Source organism: Protomyctophum bolini, assembly GCF_963924005.1.
Source record: "Protomyctophum bolini genome assembly, chromosome: 7".
Lineage (NCBI taxonomy): Eukaryota > Metazoa > Chordata > Actinopteri > Myctophiformes > Myctophidae > Protomyctophum > Protomyctophum bolini.
In genome coordinates, this window is record NC_137868.1 from 39,226,366 (window position 1) to 39,247,917 (window position 21,552).

A 21,552-nucleotide genomic window follows, 5' to 3' on the forward strand; every position below is an offset into this window, starting at 1 on the left:
TATATATTGGCTTTAGACTAAATTGTTATGTTATAGTAATAGATTAATTTGTCAGAAACTAATAAGCATTCTTAGGCTTTTGAAACCTGGTTTTATTGGAAAACTTGTCACCAAGTTCAAGTCGTTGTTTCTTTTGCTTTATTGGGTCGTCCACTCACAGTTGAGTTAAAAGTCTTTGTATTGAATTGTGCTTGAAATGTACTGTAATTTTGCAAACTGTTAATAAATATTTAAATCAATCAATCAAATCAATCAATCAAACCTGCCAAGCAGTCGATGTCGAAAAACGGAGACCTCTGGAATCAGTATTCGATAGGTCACTGATTTAGGTATAACACGGCACAAATGCAACAGCGTGATGCTTTCCTGCGTAAACCGGGTCTGAGAATAGGAAACCCATTGTACGCTTAGAACGAGTGTTCGGTGGTTTTTAGTGGGTCATGGGGGAAGGAGGTAAATAAAGGGACACGCTGCTAATAAAATACACAGGGAGGTAGCTTAGAAGTGTGCTTTCTCTTGGAAGTTGGCGGCCGCGACAACTTTGCCTCTTAATAACACGATCATTAAACCAGACACAAAGAAGAGGAGAAGACCCCCAGGAGAGGTAGGTGGCAAGATGAACATCATGCTTCTGCTACCATATACACATAGAAGAATGCAGTAGCTAGCTAACAGTTAGCTATCTCTACAAACCCAAAACAGGCTGCTGCTGATCACTGTCTAGCGCACCTTTGTCGTGTCTCATGTTAATTCGCTTCCATTTTACTGTGCTAGCCTGTGAAGTTTAACAGTATATAATGTTATTACCTATAACATAGGCGTAAGTTGTTTAACAATGTCCACAACCTGTCCACACTTGCAGCAACGCTAACGTTGTTTGTAGTTTTCCCAGACCTGGGGCAAAGCAAATATAGCTGTCTGTATGTTTGTTATGTTCAGTCTTTTTTCTTGTCCCCATATTATGATTGTCCCCTCGTCTGTCTGTCAGTTAGAGCCCGACAAGTATAGGTACGCTTTAATAGGCATGATGATGTTGATGAATGAATGATTGTCTTAATTTGTGTATGGTTGATTTTGTTGACTATGAATGGACTTAGGATGTTGGACAGACAAAATGAAAACACACACACACACACACACACACACACACACACACGCACACGCGCGCGCGCGCGCAGTGTGATGGATAGGTTGAGGCGTACAGTAAGTGACCAAGTGTCTAGTAATTGCAGTAGTGTGTATTCATATCTTTGTCTAATCCTCGTTGTGCGTCCCTATAATCATATACAGCAGCTATTAGTGGCAATGAAAAAAGCAAATCTCTAAATCTACAGACCTTCCCTAAGACAAAGAGTGTGAAAGAAAAACAGACCGATGGACTACTACTGTAAAATGTAACACCTCAGCACATAATTGACTGGAGTGATTTTTTTTATATTTTTGTATTTTAGTCAATTGCATCCAAGCGTGTACACTGTACAGTGAGTGCTGTCAATGACAGGGGCTTAGGTTTCTGCTTTATGGAAAATGTCATCACTTTCCTGCACAGAGAGGGTCTGGCGAGGCAGAGCTGTTATTGTGTCTGCTGTCCTAGATACAGTTTACACTGAAGGTCGGCTGTGAACAGAAGTGTTTGTTTATTAACCACCTCTCATTGAGTTGATCAACTGCTATAAAACCACCAGGGTGAGTGAAGTAATTCAACTAATAAGGGAAGTGTCAAACTCTGCATTATTTGTTTAAATTATACATTATTTATTTGTGTGTCGTTGGACATTACAGATAATAATTGTTGTGTGTGTGTGTGTGTGTGTGTGTGTGTGTGTGTGTGTGTGTGTAGTGTTATACAGTACTGCATGTGTACCGTAAAGGCTGCAACTATAGATTATTTTCTTTCTTGATTACCCTTTTTGATGAATTGAGAAGCTGGTTTAAAAAATATATATATTTAAACATTTTCTATATCGATGAATCAATTAACCAATTAAGCTGGATTTCTTATTTTGTGGCACAATGATGCAAAAAATACTGGAAATAGCAAAGCACACACACCCTCACAATTCAATTAAATTCAAAGGGCTTTATTGGCAATGCGTTGTGAGCTTGTAGATCTGGAATTTTTTATTATTTTTCTTTTTACATTTTGAAATATTTTGCCCAAAATAGGGATAGCTTATTAATCTATTATTTTATTAAATTTGTGATTATCGATATTTGTTTTGAATCGATTAAATCTGTTCGATACATTTTTGTACCCCTAGTTTACTGTATCTAAGGTCCTGCCCTGTGTTTATCGAGACCACACGGATACAAACTCCTGAACCAATGGATATCAGATCTAGTTTTCTAATTCTAATTCCTAAGCTTGGAAATAGTGAGGAACACACACGCACACACACAACACATGAAGCTTGAAGTTGGTTGTGACATGTCACAGAGGGGCATAATGGTTATGGACACTGCAGGGGTGAGTTTGCTTTGCTTGGCCTGCCTGATCCTTAAATAGACCACCTATCTCTCAGCACAGCATTCTACAGCTCTGAATATGATATGACTCTGGTTGACTTTGTTTATGTCAGCGACTGAGAAGTGATAAACATTCTCTAGTCGTGGTGTTTTGGTTTTCTTTTCAAGGGAGTAGGCTCAGTAGAGTTAGTAGACATAAACCCTTTTCTTGAGAGCATGTGATTTGCCAAACTCTCAACAAACTGTAGTCGTCGGTGCAGAGATGACTGTGTCTGCAGTCGAGTTCAGGTTTGAGACATGTTGACATGTTATCTGCAGGGCTGGTGCTGAATTGCTTTCCTTTTCAGCTATCTTGGACTGTGACCAATATGAATGTCTTGGTGCTAATTCATTCATGACTACACCAATGATATCCTTAAAAAAAATTGAGCTGTAGATATGTTTGAAGTATTTTTCTGCCAAAACAATGTTAAAAGACTAAAGCCTTTGTCCATTTCCTCCTCAGCTGTAAAGGTGGCCTGATTGGGGTTTGCCTCTTCCTGGTGTTGCCATGGCGATGCGGGAGTTGGTGGAGGCAGAATGTGGGGGAGCCAATCCCCTCATGAAGTTGACCGGTCACATGACCCAGGAGGGAGGGGCATGGAGGCACCGGTCCACACCCACAGTAAGTCATTGGAATGTAAAAATTAACATAATATGGAATGCAGGGGTTGACAGTGACACTAAGGTCCCAGAGGCACTTGCCTGTCATGTTCTACTTGCCCTCAAGTCATGGCTAACCTCGCCTCACCAGGCTTTCCACCACCTTGGAGGAAAGCCAGGTCTCTGTTTCAAAAGTCCGTATGATCCGGAGGGGAGCGGATGATATGGTTACGTCATGTTGTAGTATTGTTTTGTAGTCGACAGACGGGAACAACAGGCGGCGGCAACTTCCTTTTCCCTCTCAATAAAAGCTCTCGTAGCCTGTAGCTTTTATTGAGAGGGAAAAGGAAGTTGCCGCCGCCTGTTGCTCCTGTCTGTCGACTTCTTGGGACTACAAAACAATACTACAACATGACGTAACCATATCGTCCGCTCCCGCCCGGATCATATACCGAAATTAAATGGTGCCCAGGCTAGGTCATGGCAGGTCACCCCCAAAATATTTGAATTGTTAATTACCGTTAATTTTAACTTGTATAATATATTAGTGTTTTTTTGGGGTTTAAAATAAAAACGGCGCTATAACATGAAAGTAGCCTGCATGGCAAAATGCATGCAACATGTACACTTATTAGCCCACAGACCCCCACGTTTTGACATGTACCACAGAAGTTATAGACGGCTACCAAATATTTTTATGTCGCACAGATTAACACTGATAACTAGTGTTAATCTATGAAATTTGCTCTTTGATAACAAATTTACAAAGATTGTCTGGTCCTAACTTTACCTTTTGTCCTCTCTTTTCCATAAGATTGCCCCCACATCCATTGAAATAGCAACTGAAGAAGAGGTCAGTGTTCATTGCAGTCTGTGTTCGATTGATGTTGGTTTTTTCTTTGTGACAATGTATTCAGTTCGACGATGGAATTTATTTCTGTGGAATCACAGCTACAAAGAGATGTGCTCCACCACCAATATCCATCCAGCTCGTTCCATGGCCAGTTTGCGTTGTAGAAGTACAGCATCTTGCAGTGGGTCTGGTCCACAAGATTCAATACACCACCAAGATACCCATGTCTAAATAATAAGTCCACACCCACAACACCAGAGGGAGTTCAACAAACCATGTGCAAGTGCAACCCAGATTCGGCACAAACAAGGGACTAAATTAATTTCGCTCCTATGCCACCAAAATGTGGAACACCCTATGAACAGTCATTAAGACATGTGCATCCCTTGACTCCTTCAAAACCGCTCTCAAAGGGCACCTACGGACGGCTGCAATTCCCTCCTCTATGATGATTTCATGTTTTTGGCTATATAGAAGAGTATATTTGTACGTTTCTAATTGTTATGATGAATTGAACCTATAGTAAACAAGTGCTTTATAGTGTCGTCCACAGTTAAGTTTTGTATTGAGTTGTGCTTAAAATGTACTGTAATTCTCCAATCTCTTAATAAATTCATCAATCAATCAATCAATCTTTTCAGTTGGTGAATGAGTTCCTGCAGGCCCCTCCACGGCCCCCACACACCTTTGACATGGGCCAGCTCTTGGAGGAGATGCAGCAGATCGACCAGCAGAACTACAGACAGGCGCCACAGAGAGGTTTACTTATAATAATAATAATAATGGATTGCATTTTATAGCGCTTTTCTATGCACTACATGCTTACTCGAAGCGCTTTACAGTGGTCCATTCATTCATACATTGGGAGGTGAAGCGGCGAACAGTCGAAGCCAGCGTCCTCATTTCCCACATTCACACACCAATGTGGCAACCACTGGAGGCAAGGTGGGGTTTAGAGTTTTGACCAAGGACACTTTGACGTGTGGACGGGAGGAGCCGGGGATTCTAACCGCCGACCCACAGATCGCTGGACGACCTGTTCTACCTCCTGAGCCACAGCCACCCCCACTTATGTATTTTTACTGCAGTGGTTCCCAAAGTGGGGTCCGGGGACCCCCAGGGGGTCCCTAGCTAAATTATATTTTGGAACCAAATGGCCCGTTCGGGTCCATTTGGTTCCATTTGTACACTCTCAGAGTTAAATTAACAATTGATTTTACAATATAAATTGGGGTTCCCAGAGATAGAAATGCCATTAAATGGGGGTCCGTAGACTAATGCATGTCAAACTGGGGGTCCTTGAAATTAAACGGGTTGAGAATCACTGCTGGAGCCTAAAAGAAAAATCTTCTCTTATGGGGGTCCCTGGCATATATTTTCTAATGGGGGTACTTGGGCTAATGAGTGTCAATTTGGGGGTAATTGACATGGGAACCACTGTTTTACTGTACTGCCTGGGGATGTAAAACCTGGTGTGGTTTCTCTTTCCTCATTCATCATTCCTTCCTTTCCATACATTTCCTCCAACTATTTCTCCCCCAGTCTGAAGCTAGCTGGTTCCTGTTCCAAAGAGGTTGATTTGAGATGGAACATATGTTATCTGGATACTTTCTAACCCCGTCATGAATCAAAATATACTGTAGGTCGTGTTTGGTAATGTTTTACCAACATTACCAACTTAAACATCCCCTAAATACTAGTCTGACTAACACCAACTGCTTGGTATAGAATCAGAGAGTTGTCATTTGTTAGCTTCAAGATGGGGATGTGTCCATCCAACCAGCATAGCATCCGGCACAATCCATTCATTATCTATATAATTACTACGCTGACAAAGTCAAAGGAACCGTCCCAGACTTTTTTGTTTTTTGAAGGGGGGAGCTTTATTTATTTAGATATTTTGGGATCTTCTTTGTCTTAATTTGGATAGTACAGTTTAGATGGACTGGAAACAGGGAGAGAGAGACGAAGTGACACCCAACAAAGGTCAATGGGCTCGGGAATCGAACCTGCGACTCCAGCCTGTAGTGCTAGTTCTTCTGTCAAGAGCTGAGTGAGGGAATAAAAACATTTCTGCACTGGAATTTGTTTTATTTTTGAAGGTGGGGATTCGTCACCGATTGGGACTTTACCCTCCTCAGCTCTGATTCTTATTTAAGCTGATATAAAGGGCTCATTATAGGGATCCAAAATGGATTTCTGAATTTACTATTATACATATATTGTGGTTTTAATTTCCACAATTTGATTTCTCTTATCATTTAAATCTATTTATTGGCAATTCACAATTGCTTAGTAACTGCAGTGATCATCTGCACTTTATACATTCATGCACTCAGTCACCACACTAAATGACTTCATATTATACACATCTCACTAAGGAGACAAGCTGGCAGCTTTTTTGTGTTATCCTGTTGATTATGGTTGGTCAGATGTACCGGTATGTTATTGTGGCATATGTTCTTTCATAATCAACAAAGCAAATCAATCACTCAATCTAAGCCATAGGATGAACATTGTGTGTTATTCTGAAAGTTTAGGCTTGACAGTTATTACATAATCGCAATTATTCTTTGCATAATCATCAATTGTTTCCAAGTTGAAAAATGTCCATACATTTTCAATAGCAGAAATAGCAGATCTAAAAGCTTATAACGGGTGTCGTAAGCTTGTAGATCAACTGTTTCTGCTATTATGTCAATTTTTTAATTTGTAAATTGTTAATCGTGACGGTACTAGTGTTGGCGCATCATCGCCGTTGTCTCATTCTATCTCACTAACAGCTCCAGGTGTGGCAGCGTTGGCTCTGTCTGGGGACTGGTCGGCTGAGTTCCTGTCGGGTGCTGACTCTGCCTCCTCCACGGGTGTGACCGGGCTCGGTGACACCGCCGACGCAGACTGGACAAGAGAGTTTATCGCTGAGGCTGCAGGTAGCTTTGGGTTGCATACGGAGATGAGGCTATCATCTCTTTCTGTTCACAGTTTTCACCTTTTTCCCAGATTCTCTTTCTCTCTCACTCACTCACTCACTCACACACACACACACACACACACACACACACACACACACACACACACACACACACACACACACACATGCACACACATGAGCGCACACACACACAGTAAGTCATTTTAATATAATTTATTTTAAGCGTGACCTATCCCCTGGGGGTAGATTGCACAATCACTTTAACTAGTAAGGCCTTAAAGGTTTAAAGACGGCATACATTTTTCATTCCATCTTGGAATGGAAATGTGATGGTATAAGATAAGTGCTCCAACCGTATCAGGTGGCCTCAGCTTTTTGATGAGGTGGGACACGTGGGTGTCTTTCTGTGTTCTTAGATCCTGGCCGCTGGGCAGAAGAGTATCTGGAGCAATCGGAGGAGAAGCTGTGGCTGGGAGACCTGGGAGAAAAGGACCACGAGTGGTGAGATTCAACATTCTGTACCTTAATGCCATATGAGAGCTAATGGGTATGGTGCTGTGTGCATTGGTGCTCTCTTTCTCTTGTGCATGTAACAGGCAGACAGACAAGCACACATATTGTAGTGTCCATCATCCATAAACCTCCATAAGTTTGTGTTTGCCTGGTGGAGAAATCCTCCCTGGAGCCTGCTGGTCCTAGTCCAGGCCTTGAGGCTACATTGCATCTTACCAGACACAGTAGCAGCTGAAATGGTCCATGTTTGGGGGTGGCTGTCTCTTTAATAATCTGATGCTCTAGTCTAGGGCCGTCTGCATGACCCTCTGCAGATGAGGGCAGTGCAGTTCACATGCCAAGTGGTGATGCATTATCGGATGATCTCTGCTGTGCCTCTGTCGAAGGTCCATAGGATCTCCTTGGGCCCCATTATGCCAAATTCCTTCAGCCGTCTGAGGTGAAAGAGGCTTTTGCTTTTGCTTTGCCCATACTCTTCACCGTCTTGCAGTCGACCGAGAGATTTCATGTGGAAGAAAAATGAAACACACCATAAAATAAAATAAATAAAAAAGTGAACGCAAACTAAAACAAAAGTCCAGTATAATCACAGAGTGGGACTGTGGGAGTCAAGGGAACATACCAAGGGATATGAAGCAGAATCTTTTATCTGGTCCAACTGCAAAGAGAGAGAAGGCCATACGTGTGGGTGCAGAGGAGAGGACTGAAAGGAAGAGAAGAATAGAGATGACGCATGCACTGCCAGAAAAAAGGATCTGAGACCTTGAGTATGCTCCCGTTGAATTGATGCTTTTGTTGAGACGCTGCTCGGTGTCTGCAGATGCGATGGTCTTATCTGACAGCGCGAGTCACCGCCGGTCACACAGCCACAGAGGAGCTCCATCACCATACTCGATGAATATGCAAGTGAATGAAATGCTGACGCTCAAATGTATTTTTTTGTATTTAAATTTTTTCAAGGTTGTGACATTTCATTCCCACTGAAAGCACAGATTGTGGTGCAATGAAGTATTCACTTGCATAATGGTGCACTTAATGGATATCTTAGAACCTGTGAAGCTGAATCGGTTGTATATCAGCTCCATCTTTAGAAGAGAAGTCACATGTGATTCATCCACTACGTTGTCCTATATACTGTACATAACATGACACTAGTGCTGCATGCATGCAGTAATGAAGGCCGAATAGGCTGAAATGTTACTGCTGCTCAGGCTTTTGCAGCTCCTCCAGAACGCCACTGCCTGCCTCCTCACTGGCAAAAAGAAGCTGGATCACATTGCTCCTGTTCTGGCCTCCCTTCATCGGCTTCCGGTCCGCTTTAGAATCCATTTGAAGCTTTTAATGTTTGTTTTGAAAGCTAGAAATGGGCTTGCCCCCTATTTCCTTAGTCCTAGGACTACACTCCACCCAGAGGTCGGCCTGCTCGGCCGACCAGGTGCTGCTGGTTGTGCCCACCGTACACATATAAAGGTAGACGCCTCTTCCGGGTTCTGGGGCGTGTGTTCTGGAGAGGGGGAAAAGCTTTCCCAAGATTCCTTGCGAAGCATAGCGGAAGCATGAGCGGAAGCGTGCCAAGCTTCCGTGTGCGTCACAGAGTGGATGTTCGGATCCGGAAAAGATGTGCTGTGATTGGCCCGTAGTCACTTGAGTGGCAGCATGGCCACCCCAGAGTGTAAATTGTTCAACCCTCCCGGTGACACATGCATGGCACCAACGAACTGCAGCGGCCAATGAGGCATCTATTTTTGAGGGGCGATGAAGGTGAGGACGCAGATTCTGGCCGGAATGAGATGATATATGATGATGTACGATGATAAGAGCACTTCACACGGGTGTGATTTTTTTCTTTTTAAATATATGGTGCCCACGACCAGCATAAAGACCAGAGGTAATCAAGCCTTTGCTGCGGCTGCCTGAAACTCTGTAATAGCCTGCCGCTTAACATTCGAGCATCCCAGTCCACACTTTCAAATACTTTCTGAAGACATATTTATGTTCAACTGCCTTTGAGCGCACCTGAAACTGACACTGTAGGGCCATAGATCTCACCTCACTGTTTTCGGCTGTGTGTTTTTTAACTTCTTGTAACTTCTGTATTCAATGTGTTGTGTATTTTGCTGTGTTACTGTTGTTCTCTTGCTATGTTGTATAGCACTTTGGTTGGCTTCAGTCATTGTAAATGTGCTTTATAAATGGAAGTTGAGTTGAGTTACCATGACTTGTTTGATGGCCAAAATATATGTATGCTGCGTGCTACCATACATGTTTGGATGTATTTTGAAGTATATGTTTTGGGTATTTAGCACCACAGTAAGGGCTTCTTTCTGTGTCCAACTCCTCCACTGCAACAGAAGAGACGTATTTCTGTCTGGTGGCATCCTTATATGACTTGGTTTATGAATAACTCTGTCTTCTGTTGATCTGATAGGACTAAAGAGTATCAGCCAGGAGACGAGTTGAAGCAAACGGCCAATGAACTTGTGTCAAAGGTTGATGACCCCAAGTTACAGAACACTGAGGTAAACTGTGTTTTGTGTGTAGCCAACTCCCTCTTACGTATCAATGTGTCGTACCATTCTTATTTTTTTTTAAACTTAATTTATCACCATACCCACCCCACCCCCCCCTCCCCTTGCTTTGAGGAGTGCTGTGAGAGTGTATTTTAATGTTCATATTATATTATAGTTTCCTTGAGGTTTCTATCTCTGGCAATCCTCTTTGGTAATTTGATATCCATTACACATCAGAGACGCGCCTCGCTACCTTATTAACTTTGTGTACTTAGTGTATGTGTTTGTGTTAATGACCTCAGCGCAAATGTCCCCTGGTGATAGGCGTGAATTCCGTTTGTGTCCGAGCATAGGCATGGTGACGCCCCGCCTGCCTGTGATTGGCCTACCGACACTGCTTGTCTTGACTGTCCTGCTGGTTAGTCTGATGCAAGGTTACTCCGTGGTGGGAAATAATACAAGTAGTAGTATGGTATGATACAAGAGAACGCTAACTTGTACGTTTTATTTTTGTAGAAGAGGCAAACTAATATTGTTTATGCCGTTTGCTTTGATGGAATAATTGATTGAACATGGACGCCATAATATGATTTGATTTGGGTGTGTTTGTGTTGATTGTGTAAACTTGAAACATTATTGTACTATAAACATATATATTTTCCCTTCATCTTTATCCATTTTAGTGTAATAGTATTAGTTTACTATAATTAGATTAATACACGATAATCAACACTAACACTTTATTTAGAACACACCCAAATCAAATCATAGTAAAACATACGTGTTATTCAATCATAGCAAACGGCATAAACAATATTAGTTTGCCTCTTCTACAAAAAATAAACGTACAAGTTAGTTACAAGGCTGCATTCTTTTGCGCAAGCTGTCACTCTTGTAGCGTATTATTTATTTCACCACCAGTAACTTCGCGTCTCTGAGGACAGTCAAGACGGGCAGTGTCAGCAGACCAATCACAGGCATGCGGGGCGTTACCATGCCTCAGCCATGCCTATGCTCAGACACAAACTGAATTCACGCTGGTGATAGTAATGGCCATTATGTTATTGTCATTATTCTTTTGTTTGTTTTGTCCGGTTTGTTTTCCCCCCCTCCGCTGTTGTGTAGTTCCTGCGGTTCATTAGGCAGATTGGCGAGGGCAGTGTGACAGTGGAAAACAGAGCAGACAAACAGCTCACAGATAAAGCTCAGGCCACGGAGGCTCAGAACTGGGTGTCCAACCTCAGCCAGGTACGAGACACCTTCCCAACAACAAGCATGGGCGGCAAGCCATTTAACCACGTGAACCCTAGTGCCCTATATTCTGAGCATGTCATGTTAGGCGAACATTCTGCAAAAATAGGCGAACATTTGGCAAAAATAGGCGAACATTTACTGAAAACAGCTGATATACAAGCTCACAATGCGTCACAAAGCGGTAAGCTTGTAGATCAGCTATTTCCCGTGAAGAGATTTGAGAAAAAAGGAGGGGACCAAGTACAGCCCCCTTATGGACAACGGTCAATAAAGTAAAGTATGTAGGGTTTAAGTGACATCTGCAAGGAAGATATGAGTAAATTAACATACCGGTATTCTTAATAATAATACCGTTAAGTTAAATGATAGCTATGACCACTAGAACAGATATTATACATTTGGAAAGACATGACGCAACAGAGAAACGATATTAAATGGCAACTTTATTGATATCTTACCTGAATCCTGTCATTGTATTGTGGACGGCAGGGGAAATTCTGAAATATCACTTTGCAGCGACTTCTGTGTCTTGAGAACTCTGGAAATACCTAAATAAAATAGGGTGTCCCTATAAGAAAAGCAATTGCGAAACATCTTTGAAAACAATGTTCAAAAACTGGAGTAAAGTAAGCAAGACATTTATGAAATAATATAAACATAAAAACAAAATCTCACAATGAATTAAACATATGCATGAATCAATATGAAAAGTAAAGACCACAGAAATGGATTACAACATCCCAGTGATTTGGAATGGTACCGTACTAACCACTTACCACCGCTGAGCATGGGGTGGCTGCAAATGGGAATTCACTGCTGTGGATTCAATCTGGTTTCACTTTCCCACCGCCGATGCCACTAATGTACGCCTTGTGACTCACTGCCCCAGTGTCTGATGCTGGGTAATATGACCACAAAAGCAACCACTAGCTTGTAATATGACCTTCCTTACAGCTGCACATTGCAGACGGAGATGATCCAGTTGAGGAATGGATTCCTTGTGAATAGGAAATCTTGTCCTTCTATATTTTCATAATATTTCATATGCCTCCTTGATTCCTCATGACATAACTAGGGTCAGGATGAATCACCGAATTTACATGCTTTTTCCATTTAGGACTCCCTCAAAAGATGAGATGTTACATGCCAAAGACAGAGCTATCCTTTCAATAAATTGTGAAAACTCATTGAATTCACTCCCAATACTGTTTCTGCTGAGTCTCTGTTCATATCTGTGGCTCTTTGTGCACCTAGTGCTGTCCTCTAACTGAGACATCTAATCCCCCTCCGCTTTCCGTTTGCCTTTGAACTCTTGGCTTCCCGTTCCCTCGATTAACACCTGCCATACATCTACTCCCGATTGCAACTACTCTGTCCTACTTCCCCTTCCAACGAACCATTCACTCCACTCTCTTCCTTAAAACATTGCCCCCTTGCTCCTCTGCTGCCTGCCCACCCACCCCATCCCGCTTAACCCTCCTAGTTCCTGGAGGAGACTGGGGGAGGGAGTCTTCCCTTGGAAAGCCAGCAGAGGTGCGCAACCATTGAAAATGCTAAGGCTAAACAGGCCGAGCGGTGGGCCAAAGTCTTCGGGCAGGTATGACCACCACTGGTGTCACAGTGCCATACTCGGCCTTGTGGCAGTTCCATGGCAGTGCCAAGGGACGTGGCATTCAAACTCGATGTTGGGTTCATGTCACAATTGTAAGCGGAGGGTTTTGTTATGGCTTCTAATTACAGCTTAGTACTAGTGTAACCTCTAGTGCCCACCCAGTACTTACAATATGGGTGGTAGTATTGTCTATATAAAACTATAGGGAGATGCAGTAAGCTGCTGTGAAGTTTGCTGATACAGTTATTGTACATATTATTTTAAAAGTAATGATAATAAATGTGGAGTAAAGATGTTAAGGTATTAATGGGAGATTTCTTTCATGTGAAAGAGTGGGGGGAAGGGTGTGGATCTCTGTTTGTTTGGCTTCTCTTTTCTTTTATATTGTCTTCCCTTCCATCCATTTTCCATCTATTTCTTTGCTTGTTTTCCATTCTGAAACTCGGCCTACTATGCTGTTGACTCATACTGGACACCAGTAACACTGTATAATTGCAGTTTTAATAGTTTTTTTTATTTATTTTTATTATATTTTGTAGGGTTTTGTTTCTCATAAATGCACATTGCCAAAAACGGCAACAACCAAATCCTGCCAAAAGAATAATTTTGTTGCATAAATCATTGAGAATAATTACATTTAAGAATAGCTGATTCGTAAGCAAATAAAGGGTATGTAATTTTCTTTAGCCATAATAGTGCAGCTCTCTATTGTTCCCGTCAAGGTGTCCGAGGTGTCAGCTGAGGCCTGGGTAGACGAGTTTGCCGCTTCAGGACCAGACTTCCAACAGGCCAAAGCTGCAGTGGAGGTGAGACTTCTAAAACCCAAAGTTGCAAATTCAAACAAAGCTTAGATTATATTCAGTTTTAATTGCATTCATTATTTAGCTATGGTATGTTTACTTTGTACAAGCCATCTAGAACAGGGTTTGTCGGCCATGCGGTCCGGGAACCTAGGGTTATTATTATAATTAGCTTGACGCCACGGCACACTGCGGGTTCGAGTCCCGTTTTACGGTCTTTGCTGCATGTCTCTCGTCATCTCTCTCCCCCCCCGTTTCCTGTTCATCTCTACTACAGTGTTTAAATAACAAAAAGACCCAAAAATGTCTTAGGGTTTATCTGCCTGTCTGTATGTATGTATTTACTGTGTATGTCCTTCCCCTCACCACACTTTTGTACTTGCAGGTAAAGTATTTATAAAGATAAACGACCTAGATTAAAAAAGAATATTGGAAGTGATTTGGGTTATATTATATGATCAAAGTGACATGTGTGTGTTTGATCCAGAGCGATGTGGACTTCTGGGAGAAGCTACAGCAGGAATGGGAGGAGATGGCCAAGAGAGACGCGGAGAGTCACCCCTGGCTGTCTGACTTTGACCAGCTACTCACCACCTCCTATGACAAGGTATGCTCAGTTGCCAAACAGATGGATAATATGTATTGAATATTCTGATCAGTGTGTGGATGCATGTGTATTGTTTTAAGATTTATTTTTATTTTTGGGGCTGATCACACCTCTGATTATTAAAAGGGGGATTTGCATTGAGGACATGATGACACACACAATACATACATACATTAGATATAATGCTCACAATTTATATGTAATGTCAGTATCTGCAAATTGTTACCTACAACCAGTAAGTAAGACTTGCATTTTGGTTATAGCAAAGGCACATTTCTGTTGTCTTCCTTCATTCAGTGAAATATTTGGGTACCATAGTAACTTGTGGCAAATGGCTCTCCCTTGCACTTACAGTACAATGCTGTGGTAAACCAACTTCATCTGGCCTAATGTGGCCGGATGATGTGGCCTCCACTGTGGCCTCCACTGTTTAACCAATTTGTTGAAAGTACCTCAACACTGCATGTCTTGTCATCATGTGCTTACCCGCTGACCATGCATGGAACGCCTGTGTAGCACCCTAAAACCCACAGCTCCAGTCATTTTATAATAATTAAAAGACATGTAATGGAATCCGAAATGAACTAAACCAGGCTTTGTATATTCAAGTAGTGGCTATAATAGACCAATTTAAAACAGCCTAAATGAAAACATCAGCTCCATGGTCTCTCTTGTATTTGTTCCAGGGGTACCAATTTGAAGAGGACAACCCTTACCTGTCCCACCAAGATCCCCTGGCGGAGGGCCTTAAAAGGATGGAGGCCGGGGACATCCCTGGTGCCGTGAGGCTCTTTGAAAGTGCCGTACAGAAAGAACCAGAAAACCAGCTGGTGAGCTGGTGGTTTACTTCATGCTATGCTAACAGTACATGTATGCTCTCCTCTCTTTGCATAGGAGAAAAGGTCACGTCAAACTCCATGCATATTACGTTTCCGGTAGCTTTAAGCCGACAGATTTATCGGTGAACTTTGGAGTGGTATTCTCTCCGATAGTAGTAAGAATGGCACTTATTGGGTCGATGGCTGCTTTAAAAAAGGTTGAGTGCTTTCTCTTTGTTTGCTTCATATTTTATGGCATGTCTCAGAACAATCGATTGTATGCTGTCGTTTTTCTCTTTCTATTGGATTTCAGGCATGGCAATATCTGGGAACCTGTCAAGCAGAGAATGAGCAAGAATTTGCTGCCATCAGTGCCCTCCGAAGGTAACGTTTTTAAAAGTTTAAATGGCTTTGAGGAAAAGAAACAAGCTCACAATGCATTGCATGATCATGATGCATTGTGAGTGTCGAGATCTGCTATTTTTGTTGTTTTTACCTCATCTCCTAACCTAACCATAACCGCAAGCACGGGAGCAGACGCTAGTCCGACATGCGGATGAATGTCGGACTAATGCCCCGTCTGAAAAGCATCCACCTTCCCAAATCTTAAGATATTAAAAAAATGCTACTGCTAAACAATGTAGGGATGCCAGGTTGAAAGTGGTTAAACTGGCACAATAATCTAATGATGTGAATTTGAATTTAAATTCAATATTATCCCCTCCTTTGCAATTGCTGCCCCCTGGTGTCCCCCTGGGTGCATTGCCCCCCCACTTTGAAAATCAGTGATCTAGAATCTATCAAGAGAGTTTACCCATGTGGCTAATCATAAACATAGGTTAATGAATACAGCAATTTCACCACACAATATATTGTATGGTAAAATACAGTGAAGTGGGTGTCTTGAGTATGCTCATATTTTTATTGTCTCTCTGCCTCCCGTTAGATGTATAGAACTGCAGAATGACAACTTGACTGCTCTGATGGCGCTGGCTGTCAGCTTCACCAATGAATCACTGCACAGGCAGGCCTGTGAGACTCTCCGTGACTGGCTGAGGCACAATCCCAAATACCGACCCGTTCTGGAGCAGAGCGAACGTGAACGGGAGAAGGACGGTGCCAGAGAGAAGGAGAGGGAAAGATTTGGATCGCTGCTTCCAGAGTGAGTACGATAGAAGCGGGGAGACAAATTGCCTTTAATTTCATGTTGGTAGAATTTCATTTCATCATTTAATTTCATATTTATTTATTTCGTTTCAATTATGGTTTAACATGATTATATACATTTTACTTTTTACATATTCCATAACGGAAAAGAAAAGGAGCAGGAAGAAGATAAATCTTATTGATAAACGTAAACATCTAATTGATGCTGCTACCAACCATTAGTTTTACATCACCATGATTACATCAAATAAAAAAAGAGAGAAAACAAACAAAGACAAGAAGAACATAGAGCTCAACAAGAGAACAAACAAAACAAAGCAAAGCTGAGGGAACAAAAGAAAAAAAGAAATCTAACCTAATTCTAATTCATAATTTTTTCCTTTTTAAACACTTTCTTAAACTGAAACACTGTTGTACAACTCTTCAACTCCTGGTTTTGTGAATTCCATAACTTTATACCTGTAACAGAAGTGCACATTTGTTTTAGTGTTGTCCGAGTGAACAGATTCTATGGTCCTCATCCTCTGAGCTAAACACAATTACTTCTGTAACTGTATTTGCAATGATCTGTTTTTCGCTCTGAACACCACTAATAATGTTCGTTATTCAACCAAGCCTATTGGTGTGTGCTCTGAAATCTTCTTTAGAAACAGACAAGATACAATAGATTCATTAACAAATGGAGGTATTCTACAAATTCTAGATAATAATTACAAAAAATAATGCTACGCAAATACGTTTGGGATATTGGTAGAATGTTGGGTAAAGAATTGGGAAAAGCCCAATTTTTGTTGAAATTGTAATTCAAGCTCAACTTTACCAACATTATTGCTGACTCCATCATCCAAAAACGTTTTTAAAGCTGGAATCCAGAACTGAATAAAACATTTGAACCCATCTATATGGTACAGTATGTTAATACAATCCCATGACCAAGAAAGCCTTCTGTATTGGATGTGGTAGTATTGGTTGACAAGAGTTAAAATTCTGGGTAGGACATGAAATGTCCAGATTGCAGCTCTTCATCCCTCTCTCTCTCTCGTTCTTCCTCAGGTCATTGTTTACTGAGGTCCAGTCTCTGTTCTTGGGTGCGGCTAATGCTGATCCGGCCCGGGTGGACCCACAGCTTCAATGTGGCTTGGGGGTCCTCTTCAACCTGAGCGGAGAGTATGACAAGGCCGTGGACTGTTTCACCGCCGCCCTCTCTGTCACGCCACAGGTTGGACTTTGGTCTCTTTTTTTTTTACCAATCACAACACACGTTTCACGTGTAAACTGATCTGTAAAGCCTCAATGTATCTTCCTTGGGCAGTACTTCCACCACATTCCAGTACTTCTCACCCGGAATGAATAATACCCAAAATGCCATTCTGCATTCTGTGTTTATGTGTACCAGAACAAAGTAGTTAAGGGGCATAGCCAAATACTATTGTTGGCAGCAAAATGGAATATCCTCAGAGCTATTACAGCATTTCTGCAGTGTTACTGACTACTATGTAGTACTGACAAAAAAATCTTTCATTTGTATACAATATACATGCATATACAGTACATAGGCATGAATAAGTGAGAAAGTGTTTACCTTACCTCGGTCTTCTAAATGCCTAAATTGTACAGTAAATTACATTTCTTTCTTAATATAAAAGTTGTAATGGCACTCACTGGCCACACTTTATGGGATTATTGCTGTGCAGCTCTGTACTAACTTGCTACATCTGTGTCAAATTTTCCCTGCGCACATCATAAGCTGTCAATTTTTGATGTAGTGATTTTCCATGTCTCGTCCCTTTCGCTGTCAGGACTACCTTCTGTGGAATAAGCTGGGTGCCACACTGGCCAATGGGAGCCGCTCGGAGGAGGCAGTAGCCGCCTACAGGACGGCATTAGAACTGCAGCCAGGTTTTGTCCGCAGTCGATACAACCTAGGAATCAGCTGTGTCAACCTAGGAGCACACAGGTGAGGGAGACGTGTTAAAGTGTTTGTTTTGTGAAGAGGATAACCGCTAAAAGCAGCCAGATTATAGTGGTTTCAAGTATACAAATAAATGTTTTGTCATCATCTCACTGAGTACATTTTCAAGTATACAAATAAATGCATTGTCATCATCTCACTGAGTACATTTTCAAGTATACAAATAAATGCATTGTCATCATGTCACTGAGCAAATTTTCATGACACATATTCCTGGTCCTATTCCTGTTTTTTTTTTGTTCCAAAATGAATGTGACTGCCTGTTATCTGAATCATCCAGCAGATTCAAACTGAAATTTGTCCATCACACAAATGTAATTTCCCATCCCCTGCTCATCCTGCCTTCTCTCCTCCCCGCGCTCTGCAGGGAGGCCGTGGAGCACTTCCTCGAGGCCTTGTCCCTCCAGCGGCAGGCTTCGGGCGACGGCGCCACTCGGGGACCCGGAGGGGCCGCGGCGACCATGATGTCGGACAACATCTGGTCCACCCTGCGCATGGCGCTGAGCATGATGGGCGAGAGCTCTCTGTACACGGCCGCCGACCACCGTGACCTGGACACGCTGCTGGCTGCCTTCTGCCAGAGGGAGGTGGAGGGCGGGTCGGATTGAAGAACGGGCACGGCTGAGGACGGGACCGGGAGAGGGCTGATAACATGCGAGTGCTTTCTGTCAGGAACAAAGTGTTTGGCTGAGGTGGAGGAGAAGTGAGTGAGGAGGACGGGGAGGAACGGGGATAGAGTTGTAGAGAGATGCTGTACAAGGTGTCTCGGAGTGGATGGAGCTGGCGGAGAGGACAACAAGGGAGGGAGGTGTAGTGAGTGAGTAGGACACTGAATCATCCAGTACACAAAAGGGAATGGATCATGTACTCTCACTGGGTCTCTTCACGTGCATACAATATTCCAGTTACCGTCAATAATCAGGTAAAGGTAATACTTTGACTAAAGGTCAACTTCCCTCCATAGCCTTTGTTCACATGTGATACTGTAGCTGGGTTAGAGAAAAATGGGAAAGATCTTTGGTCTGTTAACCAGGTTAAGCCCGGCCCAAATCTGACCTTACTTTTGTGACGATATGATCAGGCTAACGGGTGTACTCGATAATTGCTATAGTCTGCCTTAATGGGTTTAAGATAAGATTAGCATGCCTGTAAGTGTACCCGGTGTTAATTAATCACCAAATAGACTGTATCATGGACTCATACTGACATACAGTGACGGGGCAGTTCACCATCTTAACCGTATCTTCTCTCAGACTTCATCGGACTTTATTCTCCTTGTAAGGTTTTCTCTACACTCTAGTCTAGAGTCTACTGTTGACTAAAACAGTTTATAGTTAACAGGAGGATATGTGTGAGATTATGCCCAGACTACGGTAAATCAAGTGTTTTCTGGTGAAGTGCCCCTTAAGTGACTCGCATACAATACGAGAGTATTATTTTCTGGAGAGACGCCACCAGCAGTAGTGGTTAATTTATACTTTCTTGTATAACCAATGTTACCAAAAGTAACTGATTAGCAATCATCAAACAAAACGCAAGGTTGGAAATCAGTTATGTTCGGCAAGCAACGCGGTCGTATGACAATGTAATAAACTGGGCTCAAGTCTCACTGTGATGGCTGTACACACAAACATATTACCAGTCTATTTAAAAATAGTATTGCAGGTTTCTCTTCTAATTTCCTCCCCTTGCACTGAACTGATCAAAACAAAATGGGCTTAATGAAAGGTAACGTCCATTGATTTCAAGTCTTTTGTAAAATAAGATGAAGGATGATGATGGAGTGTCCTTGTGACTTGAACTTGTATGTAGTAACCTGTGAAAGGGACAGTTTTGTTATAGAACTCATTGCTTTCATAGTCCTTGTTACTGATGGCTGGTAAGTACCATTTTGAACTTTACACACATACAGTAGATTTTTCAAGGTACGATACTACCACTGTGCTTACAATTGAAGGGTTTCATTCCAAAATGGTAGATATCCCAACCATACAAAAAAGTTAATCAGTAGCCAATTTAAATCATACAGTGGATATTTACCTCTAAAATGCATATTTTGCATGCACAGGTCTTTAAGTCAGCTAGCCTATATCTTTGAATATACCATAGTCACGCTACTAGCATGACTGTTGTAACCACAGTTGTCACATTGTTCCAATCAATGCCAGATATGCGTGTTAATGAAACTCTTCATTTTATAAATGGTGTTCTAAAACGTTAGTGGGATTAAGGCTGGCCCAGGTTCACACTACATGATACTGTATCCACCAGTTGGAAGGGCTGAACTGTCTGCTATGCTTGTTTGTCTTTCTTTTTTGCTCCCAATAATGGTTACAAGGAAGACTTCACTTTCCAACCGATCTTCATATAATAGGTCCTCACTAATAATCATGATAAAATGGCAAATTATTTTCTACTCTGTGTATCACAGAAGGGCTGTGGGCAGTTCAGAAACCCGTCCACCAGTGACATCATCGTTAAGCAGATTTTTTAATTTTTTATGTTTAGATTTTTATTATCGTGAGATCGATGGCTTCCGTTTTCGCATTGCAACTTTTCAGGACTAGAAAGCCTGCAGTTTCTATTAGCTTGGATGGACGGGTTTCTGAACTGCCCACAGCCCTCCTATGAGATGAGACACAGACTGAGTAGAAAATAATCGTGCCATTTTATCATGATTGTGAGGACCTATTATATGAAGATAGGTTGAAAAGTGGTGAAGTGGTCCTTTAATAGTCTGCATGATGGACTGAGAACCAGCAGCCTGGGATCCAGTTTGGGACATAGACCATAATAAGACCATGTAATTGTCTCTTTTCCAGGCTCCTCTGCTCTTTTACTTTTTTCAATGCTTCTTGTTGTAAGACAATTTGCTTTTATTGTAAAATAATTCTATCTGCCATATTGTGTATTGTAACATAATTATTGCACTATTACTTTTTTCAAAACTAGTTAACCTAATTGTAATGTTTAATATAATATTCAGCAATAAAGCTCTGATTCCACATGTCTTGTTTTTTTTTAATTTTCAAACACTTTCTCCAACAAATTGGTACAGCTCACTTGAATAGAAATGTACCCTTACATGTCAGAACAAAGTTTATGAATAAGTTGTATGGGTGGCACCCCAGCCTGTGTCACCAGCCCAACATGTCCATGGTGAGGCCTTTAGGAGGGCCATTCAAGCTACAAAAGGAGCAGGCACCATCCATGCTATGTATTTTATTTATTTATTGATACTTCAATTGGTCATGTTTTGTATTTTTCATGTTATCACAGGTACACTGACAAATGTCTCCTTTGGTGTGTGATAGAAGCGCTCCACTCCCACTATTATGTCTTATGATCACGTGGTTTTCAACATTGCATTTCATAATGTGATAAACAACAGAAGGCTGTTATGTTT

General features: G+C 41.8%; 1 protein-coding gene across 3 annotated transcripts; it reads left to right on the forward strand.

Annotated features, from left to right (window-relative positions):
• Positions 1-443: 443 nt before the first annotated feature.
• Positions 444-21,151, forward strand: pex5 (peroxisomal biogenesis factor 5). 3 transcript variants are annotated; one of them, XR_013964433.1, is made up of 17 exons: positions 444-604; positions 2,972-3,130; positions 3,923-3,961; positions 4,603-4,720; positions 6,745-6,891; positions 7,310-7,394; positions 9,835-9,925; positions 11,042-11,164; positions 13,505-13,588; positions 14,070-14,189; positions 14,876-15,019; positions 15,321-15,391; positions 15,954-16,169; positions 17,228-17,393; positions 17,974-18,131; positions 18,514-19,452; positions 19,503-21,151. XR_013964433.1 is itself a non-coding variant. In XM_080769024.1 (16 exons), exons 2-16 carry the CDS (start codon positions 3,017-3,019, stop codon positions 18,752-18,754), a joined length of 1,917 nt encoding a protein of 638 aa, XP_080625150.1. In that variant the 5' UTR covers positions 444-604; positions 2,972-3,016; the 3' UTR covers positions 18,755-21,151. The 3 variants fall into 3 exon arrangements, 2 of the variants coding, with proteins under 2 accessions (XP_080625150.1, XP_080625151.1); XM_080769024.1 differs by having other exon boundaries at positions 18,514-21,151; XM_080769025.1 differs by lacking the exon at positions 11,042-11,164 and having other exon boundaries at positions 18,514-21,151.
• Positions 21,152-21,552: the final 401 nt, after the last annotated feature.